This window comes from Protobothrops mucrosquamatus, unplaced genomic scaffold (assembly GCF_001527695.2).
Source record: "Protobothrops mucrosquamatus isolate PMUCROS unplaced genomic scaffold, P.Mucros_1.0 scaffold49, whole genome shotgun sequence".
Classification (NCBI taxonomy): domain Eukaryota; kingdom Metazoa; phylum Chordata; class Lepidosauria; order Squamata; family Viperidae; genus Protobothrops; species Protobothrops mucrosquamatus.
The window spans coordinates 1,907,660-1,921,113 of record NW_015386431.1 but is presented as its reverse complement, the minus strand read 5'-3'; the positions used below and the strand labels follow the sequence as shown (position 1 = coordinate 1,921,113).

Sequence of the window (13,454 nt, the reverse complement as noted above, 5' to 3'; positions counted from 1 at the left end):
TCGATATAATTTACTTATAGTCTTGCCTTCCCTGCTAAATAAGATTTTATCTAATTCTGAAGAATCTTGCTTTATGCCCCGTTCCTTTTTGTCTTTATTAAATTTGGATTGAATTTGAAGATACGCCCACCATTCCAGATCAATTCCTTCTTCCTTTAAGGTATTTCTCGCTTTTAATTCTCCTTTCTCATTCAAGATACCTTTATAGGTGACAGCACCCCCACATTTTATCAAATTTAGATGTGTATACATTTCTAATGTAGACACCCAGTTGGGGATTTTCCTATAATTATTTCTTTTTATTTTTTTCCAGATATCCAATAGTGCTCTCCTAATATAATGCTTCCGGAAGTGTTGGACTAAATGTCTTTCTTCCCAAAAAGTAGCATGCCACCCTGTCTGTAGATCATGACCTTCTAGTGCTAATAATCTTGTATTTTTGAGATGCATCCACTCACATAGCCAGACCAACGCTGCTGCCTGATAATACTTTGTCCAGTCTGGTAGGCCAAATCCTCCTCTTTCTCTAGCACCTTGTAATAGTTTTAATCTGATTCTTGGTCGTTTCCCTGCCATATGAATTTTGAAATAAGTCTATCCAAATTTGTAAAAAAATCCTTTTTAAGCCAAATTGGTATGCATTGAAATAGAAACAACATTTTCGGAAGAACATTCATTTTAATGGTGGCTATCCTACCCATTAAAGATAACTGTAGTTTCCCCCAATTTCCCAAATTAGACCTAATTTGCACCATTAATTTATCATAATTGTCTTCTTTCAGAGTGATGCATCTCGCTGTCAATTGGATTCCCAAATATCTTATTTTTTTGTAATCTGCATATTTATCTTTCCCTCCAACTCTTTTTTTGCTCTTCAGTCATATTTTTAACTATCATTTTTTTTAATTAACTTTTTTATTAATCTTTGAAGTTAAACAACAAATAAACACAAGTATGATGCATTTACTTACACAAACAAAAATAATAATAATAATACATTAATACATTTTCGGAGACGCTCGGCAGGCCCCGCCTTGCCTCCACCCTCATTCACCTTCCTCTTCCTTCCTCTCCCTAAACCCACAACCTCTCCTCTTTCCTCCTTTCCACCTCCTACATCCCATCTCCCTTCTCAACCGCCTCATCGAGTGCAGTTTGGGGTACCAGCCGAGCATCTCCTCTTTTTAATACAATTCCATTATTTACCTATAATATATAAATACATCAATTTTTATAATTCTCCTAATCCCCTTCTCCCCTCCCCCCTTTCCCCCCTCCCCCCCTGGATTTCCCAGAACCAAATACAGGGTTAAAACACATCCCATCCCATATCTAAATAACAATTAAACTAAACAAATATAATACAATCAATATTTACATACTTTAACTCTAATCTAAAACAATAATATCTACTCAAAAACTATATGACATTTATTCATTCCATACTTTCTCTAAATATAATCTATTACATCTAAATACCATCTATAAAACATCTTATAAAAATTTTTCTCTTAAATTTTACACTTGAGTTTTTCCTTCACTTTCTTCACTCTTGAGTCAATACTTTCAAAGAAGTCTTCTAATCTTTCATTGGATCAACAACACCATTCCGATCACCCAACATAGTCCAATTGAATTATTTTCTTATGCAGAAACCTATAAAATTGTTTTTATTGTTGTTAGTACATATAGGCCAATGCCTTCTTCTTCAAAGCTGGAGAAATAAAATAAAATCCCAATCTCGAGTTGATCAAATGTTTTGGATCTTTCAAAGTAGTATAAGTTTCTTGCAAGCATATAATATCATTTTTATATTATTTCAAATAATAAAATATTTTCTTCCTTTTCTGTAGTAAAATCAAACCATTCACGTTCAACGTCATCAGCTTAACCATCCTTTGGCTTGTGGAGCTTATTGAGCATTCCCTGCAGATCTATCATTACAGATCTCTTTGGCCTCGCCCCTCCCACTGGCTCCGAGGTCGGTGAATATGTTATGGATACAGATTCTTTTTGTTGCTCTTTCTCTTTACGCCTATAAGCGGCACGGGTCATTCTTTGCTCCTTTGAGTTCACTCCCAACTTTTGTTGATTCTGAAGATCTCCTACAGATGATGACATAGCCCCAGGCAATTCCACAACAAGTTGCTCCATCAAATCTTCCTTTGCTTTAGATGTCGATGATGATGATAAATCAGCTTTCAGGACCGATAAATAAAAATCTTTAGCTTTTGAACCGTATTTAATCTGTATCGGGTCCCTGTATAATTTACCACAATACCAAAAGGAATCTCCCATCTAAAAGGCATCTGCCGCTTCTTTAACTCCTGAGCCAAAAAAGTAAAATCCTTTCTTCCTCTTAAAATCTTAGAAGGTATTTCTTTTAAGAGTATAATATCATGCCTGGTGGATATGCCCTAATGCTAAGAAATACTGGTCTAAGATTCATAGATGGTTGGAAAAGATGATGAAAATACAGATAGAATTTAAACCGGAATTGTTTTTGTTAGGAATATTAAGACCTAATTATGGTAAAGAGAATGATTATTTGATACTGCATGTTTTAACAGCTGCGAGGATAGTATTTGCCCAATTTTGGAAAAATGAAAATCTACCATCTGACCAGGCTATAATTACTAAAATGTTAGAGTGTGCAGAAATAGATAGATTAACATTGGAGATGAAAGAAAAAGATGACTCAGTTTATTTTAAAACTTGGGAAAATTTTTATCAATGGTTACAGACACGTTAGAATTTGAAAAGGACTTAATATTTTAGAATAGATTATTGATTTTTAACCGAGTTATAATTTATAGGTTGATAACATCTTTATTTTTAGTCATTTAGTGATTTTTATCCGTTAATGTTGATAGTCATGACTTCTTGAGATTTTATTATTCATGTTTATTTAAATAGATGAATTTATTTGTTTATTAATTGTTAGCAATATGGCTATAGTTAAGCTTATTTTAAAAATGGTTGAGTATGATACTTACTCATTATTATGATCCGGTCAGTAGCTTGTTTGTTAAAATATGTGATTTTACCTATCCTTATTTTATCCTAAATCCCCTATTCCCTTCCCCCCATCCCCTTCCCTTACCATACCCGTATTGTTCCTATTTTTTCTTTATGCATGTAAACTCAATAAAATATTTTTTTTTAAAAAAAGAACATGTTAGCCCATCTAGCCAAGGGAAAAATCTTTACAAAATTGGACTTACGTGAAGCCTATTACCGTGTCAGGATTAAGGAAGGGGATGAGTGGAAGATGGAGTTCAACTGTCCTCTAGGGTATTTCCAATTCAGAGTGCTTCAATTTGGCCTACAAGGCCCCCTGCTGTGTTCATGCAACTGATTAATGAAGTCCTACATTAACACCTGTACAAAGGGGTGCTTGTATATTTAGATGACATTCTGATCTACACTGAAATGAGAGCTGAGCAGGTGAAGCTCATGCAAGCCGTGTTAAAGAAATTGTGAGCAGCTGAGCTATATGTTAAGCTCTCAAAATACGAGTTTCACCAGGATAAAATCAAGTACCTGGGGTATTGAATCTCCCACAAGGGAGTAGAAACGGACCTTGAAACGGTTAAAGTGGCACTAGAGTGGGCCCTCCTTGCACAAGGAAGCAACTTCAGAGCTTCCTGGGGTTTGCAAACTTTTACCGGCAATTTATTCTCTTTTGCTCAAATCGCCCTACCTATCATGAATTTATTAAAGACAAAGGAAGAGTAAGCCCAAACCTGGTTAATCCTTAAAGTGGACTATGCAATGTCAGGCAGCATTCAAAAAACTTAAATGGCTGTTCGTAGCGGAGCCCATGCTAAGGCACCCAAATCCAGATGCCCCTTTTGTGATCAAGCGGATGCTAGAGATGTAGCTGTGGTGGCTGTATTGCTACAGGAAAACCCCCAGGGGATCCTTCAACCCTATGCCTATACCTCCAAGAAATTAACCGATACAGAACGGAAGTGGGCAGTATGGGAGAAGGAGGCTTATGCAGTCCAATGCTACCTGGTTACATTTCCTAGAGGGGTCTAAATACCCATTTGAAGTCTGGACAGATTGTAAGAACTTGGAAGTCTTAAAACTCCCATGGAAACTATCCTCTAAGCAAGTCCACTGGGTGAAATACTTCAACTGCTTTAATTTTAGCCTATGTTACATCCCAGGGGAAATAATTTCTTGGCAGATGCCTTGTCCTAACTAATTAAATACAACAATGCCAGACCCAAAATCATTTGACTAGTCATCCCATCAAACCAATTGGCAGCAGCAGTAACCACAAGAGGCCAGAGGTAAGCCAAACCGGGCATTCCCTGCAAAGTGATAGGCAAACTGAAAACTGCTTTAACAGACAATGAATGGTTGATAACCCATAAAGAGGAGTGCACCATGAGGGATGGGCTAGCCTGGGTGGGGGCAAAACTATACATACCTGTCCCCTGCGAACTCTTGTTCTACAGACTTGCCATGACTCAAAGGCAGCAGGGCATTTTAGCTTGGTAAAAACCTTACATCTGGTCAAACGGCAATTTTGGTGGTTGTCCCTCAAAAAAGAAATTGAGAGCTATGTGGTGGCTAGCTGTCCCATGTGTGTTTTGGCTAAGAGACAACCAGGAAAACCCATGGGATTGCTGCAGCCAACAGCAAATCCCCATGCACCTTGGAAAGAAATTTCTATGGACTTTATAGCAGAATTACCTGACAGTGCAGGAAATACCATGATTTGGGTAATTACAGACTTGTTCTCAAAACAAGTCCATTTCATCCCATGCCCTAAGATCCCATCATCCCGCACCTTGGCCAAATTGTTTGTGCAACACATTTATAGGCTCCATGGTGTCCCTGATCACATCATTTCAGATTGGGGGTACAATTCATGGTTTTGGCGCAAATTTTTGAAATTGATGGGAACTGCTCAGGGCCTAAGCTCCTCTCACCATCCCCAAACAAATGGGGTGTGTATGAGAGAGTCAACTCGGTGCTGGAACATTACCTCAGGTGCTACATTAATTATCAACAGGACAATTGGACAGATCTTTTGCTGTTTGCAGAGGTGGCATACAAATAATTCCACACATAGGAGCACTGGGTTTATTCTTTTTAAGGTAGCATCAGGTCAGGATTTTATAGCGATCTCCAAGCTACCCCTGGAGAAGCCCCAAACCCCTTCGCAAATGGAGTGGATACAACAATTGCAAATCACATGGCTGGTAGCACGCAAAGCATTGGAAGACGAGTGGGAAGCTTACAAGCGGCAAGCCAATAAAAAATGCACAAAGCCAAAAGAGTTTAAAGTAGGCACCAGAGTATACCTTTCCACAAAGTATATACAGTCCACCCAACCGTCCAAAAACTGGGCCCCAAATACATAGGCCCATTTTCTATTATCAAAATTATAAACCCAGTTACGTTGCAACTAGAACTGCCAAAAAACCTGAAGAGAAGCCACCGTCTTTCACTTTAGCTTACTAAAACCAGAATTCACCTCTCCCCTCCATCAGCAATCTCCCTCGCCACCCATCCCTATTTTTATAGAGGGAGAGCAACACTTTGAGGTAAGGGATATTTTGGACTTTCAAAAATACAAAGGCAAAGTGCAATACTTAATTGCATGGAAGCCTTTCCCCGACTTGCAGTCCTAATGGGTTGATGGACACTACATTCGAGCTGCGAAAGTCCTACGGTCTTTCTACCAGAAATACCCCAATTAACCATGCATGCCAAATCCCACCTAATTACCTAACAGGAACCAGAAATGCCAAACAGAGCCATCCGCCTGCCCTCAAGACACCAGCCCTAGGAAGGGAATTTACAATGGTGCCTGAGGCACCAGGTTCTCAAAACATCGGACCAGGACTGGATTGGACTGCTCTGGCCAGGGGGAAGGTTTTGGACATTGGGGATTGCTTTCAATATACGATTTTCACACAGTTTTCCTTCAGAGCATGCCTTGTTCACGCTGCACTCAGTATTTCTAGTAAAAGTACCTTTTCTCTAACATCCATGGAGTCAAAGGAAAAAAGAGTCTTGAGAGTTAACAAGGTTGATACTATATGGTACAAAGTTATTACAGAATCTAGTTGTTCTGCTTTGGATACCATGAAGCTTCCTCCCAGAAGTTAACAAAGAAAATTGGTCATGGAGAAGATGTGTAACATCCCTGACAATATTGCGGACCCTGGTCAAGCAGCGCTTATATGCCGTGTCTTGAATAGAAGTGAACATCTAATAATTTTTCTGCCGTTCTCACCAATCTCTGCACAGCCTTTCTCTCCAAAATAATAATATATCCAAACCACACAGTAATACAAGATGCTTTGAATCATCCTTTATAGAAAATGATAAGGATAAGGAAAGGAAGATCTACACTTCTTATCTAGTGTAATATATAATATCAATAGAAGAGAATATAGCTAGCTCAGGGTTGAACTGTGGAATCCTTAATGCTCTCTTGGTTGTTTGCTTGCAAACATTTCCTTACCAGTTTAAATAATATGAGTGATGGGTGGGATTTGCTTGCCCTGCTACTGATGGTGGGATGTACCGTATTTTCCGGCGTATAAGATGACTGGGCGTATAAGTCAACCCCCAACTTTTCCAGTTAAAATATAGAGTTTGGGCTATATCAGGGGTAGGCAACCCAAAACACTCAAAGAGCCACTTGGACACATTTCCCACCGAAAACAAAACACTGGGAGCAGCAAAACCCTTTTGATATCTAAAATGAAGATAAGACTGCATATATCCTTTTTTACCTTTATGATATGTGTGTGTGTGTGTGTGTATGTTTGTGTGTATATATATAAAATAAAGGTAAAAAAGGATATATGCAGTGTTATCTTCATTTTAGATGTCAAAAGAGTCTCTCTATCTCTTTCCTCTCTCTCTTTCCTTTCTTTCCTCTCTCTCTTTCTTTCTCTTTCCTCTTTCTCTCTTTCCTCTAACTTTCTTTCCTCTCTCTTTCTCTGTCTCTCTCTTTCCTCTTTCTCTTTCCTCTCTTTCTCTTTCCTCTCTTTCCTCTTTCTTTCCTCTCTTTCTCTTTCCTTTCTCTCTTTCTTCTCTTTTCTCAATCTTTTTTCTTTCCTCATTTTCTCTCTTTCCTCTCCCCCCTCTTTCTTTCTCTCTTTCCTCTTTCTCTCTTTCCTCTCCTCTCCCTTTCCTCTTTTTCTCTTTCCTCTCCCCCTCTTTATCTCTCTTTCCTCTTTCCTCTCTCTTCTTTCTCTCTTTCCTCTTTCTCTTTCCTCTTTCTCTCTTTCCTCTCTCTTCTCTTTCTCTTTCTCTCTTTCCTCTAACTTTCTCTCTCTCTCTTTCCTCTCTTTCTGTCTCTTTCTCTTCCTTTCTCTTTCCTCTAACTTTCTCTCTTTCCTCTCTTTCTCTTTCTCTTTCCTCTCTTTCTCTTTCCTCTTTCTTTCCCTCTTTCCTCTCTTTCTCTTCTCTTTCTTTCCTCTTTCTCTTTCCTCTTTCTCTCTCTCTTCTCTTTCTCTTTCCTCTTTCTCTTCTCTTTCTTTCCTCTTTCTCTTTCCTCTCTCTCTTTCTCTTTCCTCTTTCTCTCTCTCTCTTCTCTTTCTCTTTCCTCTTTCTCTTCTCTTTCTTTCCTCTTTCTCTCTTTCTCTCTCTCCCTCTCGCTCCAGGTTAGGAGAGAGAGAGAGAATGAAAGGCAGACGGCGCCGAACGGGCGGGGAGGGGGAGCAGGACGGGAGGCAGCGGCTCTAGTGGCGGCGGCACGGCAGCGGCCACTGCAGCATCGTCGGGAGTCCACGCCACCCCCAGCCTGGCCGCCGTGTCCTCAGCCGAATGGGTGGTGAGGGGGAGCAGGACGGGAGGCAGCGGCTCCCGGCTGCCGCCCCCATCGTGTCCTCAGCTGAACGGACAGGGAGGGGGAGCAGGACGGGAGGCAACAGCTCCCGGCCGCCGCCCCCATCGCGTCCAGGGAGGGGGAGCAGGACGGGAGGCAGCGGCTCCCGGCCGCCGCCCCCATTGCATCCTCAGCTTATATAAAGGAATAAAATAGAATACCCGTATTTTCCGGTGTATAAGACGACTGAGCGTATAAGACGACCCCCGACTTTTGAGAAGATTTTCAGGGTTTAGAAAGTCGTCTTATACGCCGGAAAATACGGTAGTTTTTCTTTTGGATAGTTCCTTAATTAAGATACTGTTTCCTGCTTGATTGTTTGCTTGTTTATCTCAGTAGTTCCTTGATACGGTATTATTTTCTGCTTAACTGCCTCTCATGTTAATCCTTAATCTCTTTACTAATCACACATACATGAAAATAGATGTGTGTGTATTCATGTTTGTGTGTACATTTACCTGTACTATGAATATATATATACAACATAATACTGCTTAATCTCACAACACATTGACAGATTCAACCATAGCTTCAGCTGGAAAACTGCATCCTAGACCAAGCTAAATCCAAAAACCACTAGGGAATTCCTGAAACCTTGACACTCAGACAAATACGCCATCAATACATACATAGGGATAAACTACATTTACATACCATTCAAAAAAACCAATAAAAAAGCTAAGAAGGAAACAAAAAGATCAAAACTCATTCTCTCTAGGACAGGTACTCCTCGACTTACAATAGTTCATTTAGTGATCGTTAGACATTACAACAGTACTGAAAAAAGTGAAGATCATTTTTATGACTATTGCAGCATCCCCCGGTCACATAATTTATATTTATATTCGGATACTTGACAACTGACTCACATTTATGTTGCAGTGTCCTGGAGCCATGTGATCATCGTTTACAACCTTCTGACAAGCAAAGTCAATGGGGAAACCAGATTCACATAATAACCATGTTATTAATTTAACAACTGTAGTGATTCAAATTTGAGCTCAATTTTAGTTATAAATTGAGGACTACCTGTAGTCAAAAGCCAGATAAGCAAGGATTAACATCAGACAATAATCAAGCAGAAAATAACTTAATCAAGGAACTTAAAACAACAACACACCACTCTTCCTTGACATTCTGATCAGAAGAAATGGCAACAAATTAGAAATACAACTCTATTTAAAACACCCCATACTATCCAACTGCTCCATTATTAAAGTAACAACCAAACCTCACAAGAAGAACTGTGTAAAAACATTATTCAAATGATCCCAAATGCACTCCAGCAACCCAAAAAAGGAAAAAGACTGCCTTTTCATCTTCCAACAAAATGGATACCCATTCAACTTTATTAAAAAGAAAAAAGCCTGACCCCTCAACCTACTATAGCACTACCAACACTGGCTATGAAAAGGATAACACTGCCACACATCAAAATATCTCAGAAACAACAAACAATTATAAACATACAGCATCACCATAACATACAAAATAACTAAAGCCCTCCAAAACATAAGTAAACCAAAAGACCCAGTAGCCCAAGAACAGGACTTACCTACAACATACATTATAAGGACTGTAATAGTCACTGTGTAATAAAGACAAGAAAGATGAAACATTAGAACATATCCATGAGCACCAACCAGCAGTCAGAAGACACAATCAAAATTCCTTAGTGTCACAACACATGGATAGACTCAGCTGGGAAATTGAGCATACCAGACTAAGCTATATTCCCAAAAGCTAGGGAATTCCTAGAAGTTTGGCACTCTTGACATATCAGCCATCAATAGACACAATAAACCACATTTACATGCCATTCAAAAGAGACAATAAAAAGGCTAAGGAAACAGACAGACCACAACACATCCTTTCCTGCAGCCAACAGCCAGATAAGCAAGGATCCTCACTGCACTTGTGTTGGAGGCACCAAGGCGCTTCCAGGTTGAAAGGATTAGCTGCTGACATTGTTGCCCAGGGGACACCCAGTTGGGGGTTCCTTTCATGCCCCCAGCATGAACTGGACAAAGGACAGGAGATCACCTCGCTCCATGATAGCACTCAGGTGTCGAACACAAACTTGTTGCTTGTCAACCCAGCATCCTAACCATGCAAGCCACCATGCTCCTAAGGAGGGATTAATACCAGACGAAAACAATCAAGAAAAAAACCATACCCTAGTCAATGTAGTTCCTTCTGATGTATGTTCATGTATCCTTGTGATATACAGTATGTTCATATGTGCTCATTCCTTAATCACACAACACATGGATATGTTCATGTGTGCACAGGATATGTTCATATGTATTCATATATACTGTTCATGCATAGTATGTTCATATATTCTTCTGATAAATGAATCTAGTCTGTATGTTTAACCATGACTCTACTATTTGATAATTAAATCAACCTGCTTATTAAATAATAAACTCAAAACTAAGAAATAAATATTCTGCCATAATTCAGAATCAATAAAGCTTATACCAAAAATAGTTCCCCCTCCCAAATAGAAGGTAGGTTGTCTTTCAGTCATGTTCCCACCTCTGAAAATCATGAACAGTTTAGAGATACTGATTTACTATCTTAATTCATAAATAATTAATATTGCAGTTATATTTTGATCATACTGTATTTCCCAAAATACTATATGAAGCTATGTTCCAAAAACCCTAATTAAATCATGCTATTTTTAATTAATTGCCATTGTTTAAAACCAAAGGGGAAAACTAAATATGCTTAATTCAGCTTTAGATAGAAGCAAATAACAATGTATACCAATTGGTGGCCTGAGAGGAGAAAGGCCGTATTTATAAAAGTTCATTCATTCTCTTAGAAACCATGTTACAAATCATAATATACTGTATATGCAGAGATACATTCAGCTGAATGAGTAAAACCTATGAGAATCTTAGTAATTATTATACGAAAAAAAGAAATTAGAACAATCATTAACTGCAAGTTCTGAGGTGAATGATTCATTAAATATTTTAGTACCTGGAAAGCTATAGCTTGACTGAGACTATCAAGTGCAGGATCTTCACCCTCATCTTCACTTTCTTCTTCTTCTCTAATAGCACAAAGGAAACAGAAAAACCCACATATATTGTATAGAGTAGGCATTTAAATCAGTAAATGAGAATAGGAGTATGTGTTGTACATATTTTACTCACATTTCTTCTTCTGGTTCAATTACTTTCTTTCTTTTCTTTTTGTCTTTCTTTTTGGGAGGTTCACGCTCTCCTAGCATGTTTTTAGGACATGCATAACTTAAATGTCCTATTTCCTTAAGAGAAAAGAAATACTATTGAACAAGGCTAGCAGATGAAGAATATTACTTTTTATTTCTTCATAAATTTACCTTGTAAATAGTAGATTTGTATTCATTTATAATTACTCTTAGAAAATGTAGCATTGTATGTAGTTTAAAAAGTTATCTGAACTGACTGTACGAATTCATAACCCAAGTATATGGTTTCAGTGGATGGCATTAGCATAAGAACATGACAAAAACAGATATCTTGTTGGGACATCAACATTTACTCACTCCACATTCATAACATTTTGACTTGTCATAGTAATTTCTCCTTCGGATGAATTCTGCAGCTCTTCCATTATCAATAGCGATACTTGCTTTTATTACTCTTCCAAACAGCTAAAAAAAACCAAACACAATTTTAGCATTCAGAATATCTCAAAAGTTACTTCATAATATATCCTTGTCACTTACTTGTTTATTATTAAGTGCCCGAGAACAGTTCTGTGCTGACTCTTTATCCAAGAACAAAATAAATGCAACTCCTTTACTTCTTCGTGTGTCTTTGTCTTTCATAATTGTAACTCTAGAAAAAAATACTGATATGTTCACATACTATTAAGACACAGAGAGGCAAGCCTTATTGTTATTCAGGTTGCCTAAATTAGTCTCATTCATTTCAAATTCCAGCAAAAGGGCAGCTATCAAAGTAAACACAGCATAAAAGCTACTCATGACATTCAAATCATTTCAAATAAAGGATAGTAGAGAAAAGGTTACTACAGTAAACTCAAAATAGCCTTTATTGAGAATCATGATATAGGAAAAGTGTTTCTAAAAACAGAGACCTGACAATAAATCAATTACATTCATGAGTTATTTGTGAAACTCCATATTACAAATGTTTGCATGAGACTAAGATCAACAAGTAAATTGTCAGAATAGGGCAGGCATGTCAAACTCGCGACGTATTGCAACTTTTCCCCCATTGCTGGCAATGGAGTGGGCGCGTTTTCAGTATGATGCATCCGGCCCACGGCCCGACAGTTTGACATGCCTGGAGTGGTGTGTGCCATTATCCTTTCTCATAAAAACATGTTCTTTCAGATTTTCCTTTCAAATAAGATTAAAATAAAAATCCATAATAGTAGTGCTTATAAAAATCATTAAATCTGCTTGACAAATTCTTATTCCACTTGTTTAAATCTGGCGTTGCTGGAATGTAATAGGAATGAGATTCTATTGATAAAAAAAATCAGCCTGTTTATTGCCTGATATTACACCTTTGTTCTTGAAGATACTTGGCACTCCAAGTATTTTGGATTTGAGAAACTTCAGCATTCAATTATTCAATGTAGTTCAGGATGTGATTGCTACTTGTGACAGTTGTAGGCCTATTTAAAGTCATAGATAGACAGACAGAATAATCTATTATCTGGATTTCGATTTTAGAATTGATATGGGTGAAAAGAATACAATTTATATTATGGACATAGTATCTGATCATTTCCCCCAAAACCTCTAAAAGGATGGCTCTATCAAATGCTTCCTCAGTAGTATAGAAAATTTGGGCAACAATCTTCTCTAAGCTTATTTATTTCAGGAACCAAAAAAATAGTTTAGTTATAAGAACAATTGTTCCTAAATATCCAAAGCCAAGCTATAGAGAAACTTTGACTGTACAGATATTGGTGAAGTGCAACTCTCAATATCCCTTTTCACTGACCATGCTAGCTGGGCTGCTAGGAGATACGTTAACCATTTATGAAGTGCCAAAGGTTTTGCATTCCTGCTATGCAAGGAAGAGCTTAAAATGTAAAGTGACCAAGACCAGATATACAGGTGAAACTCGAAAAATTAGAATATCGTGCAAAAGTTCATTTATTTCAGTAATGCAACTTAAAAGGTGAACCTAATATATGAGATAGACTCATTACATGCAAAGCAAGATAGTTCAAGCCGTGATGTGTCATAACTGTGATGATTATGGCTTACAGCTCATGAAAACTCCAAATCCACAATCTCAGAAAATTAGAATATTACATGCAATCAATAAAACAAGGATTGTACATAGAACAATATCGGACCTCTGAAAAGTATAAGCATGCATATGTACTCAGTACTTGGTTTGGGCCCCTTTTTGCAGCAATTACTGCCTCAATGCGGCATGGCATGGAAGCTATCAGCCTGTGGCACTGCTGAGGTGTTATGGAAGACCAGGATGCTTCAATAGCGGCCTTCAGCTCTTCTGCATTGTTCGGTCTCATGTCTCTCATCTTTCTCTTGGCAATGCCCCATAGATTCTCTATGGGGTTCAGGTCAGGCGAGTTTGCTGGC

The 13,454-nt window shown here is 38.1% G+C and overlaps 1 protein-coding gene across 3 annotated transcripts in view; it reads right to left on the bottom strand.

Annotated features, from left to right (window-relative positions):
* ZCRB1 (zinc finger CCHC-type and RNA binding motif containing 1) overlaps positions 1 to 13,454 on the bottom strand; it is a 44,241-nt gene that overhangs the window by 17,389 nt on the left and 13,398 nt on the right. For all 3 annotated transcript variants that reach the window (XM_015811807.1, XM_015811808.1, XM_015811809.1), the window contains 4 exons: positions 11,592 to 11,703; positions 11,409 to 11,516; positions 11,035 to 11,147; positions 10,859 to 10,931 (listed from right to left, as the gene is read on the bottom strand). In XM_015811807.1, coding sequence (XP_015667293.1) covers positions 10,859 to 10,931; positions 11,035 to 11,147; positions 11,409 to 11,516; positions 11,592 to 11,703 — 406 coding nt within the window. The remainder of the gene's footprint in view (positions 1 to 10,858; positions 10,932 to 11,034; positions 11,148 to 11,408; positions 11,517 to 11,591; positions 11,704 to 13,454) is intronic.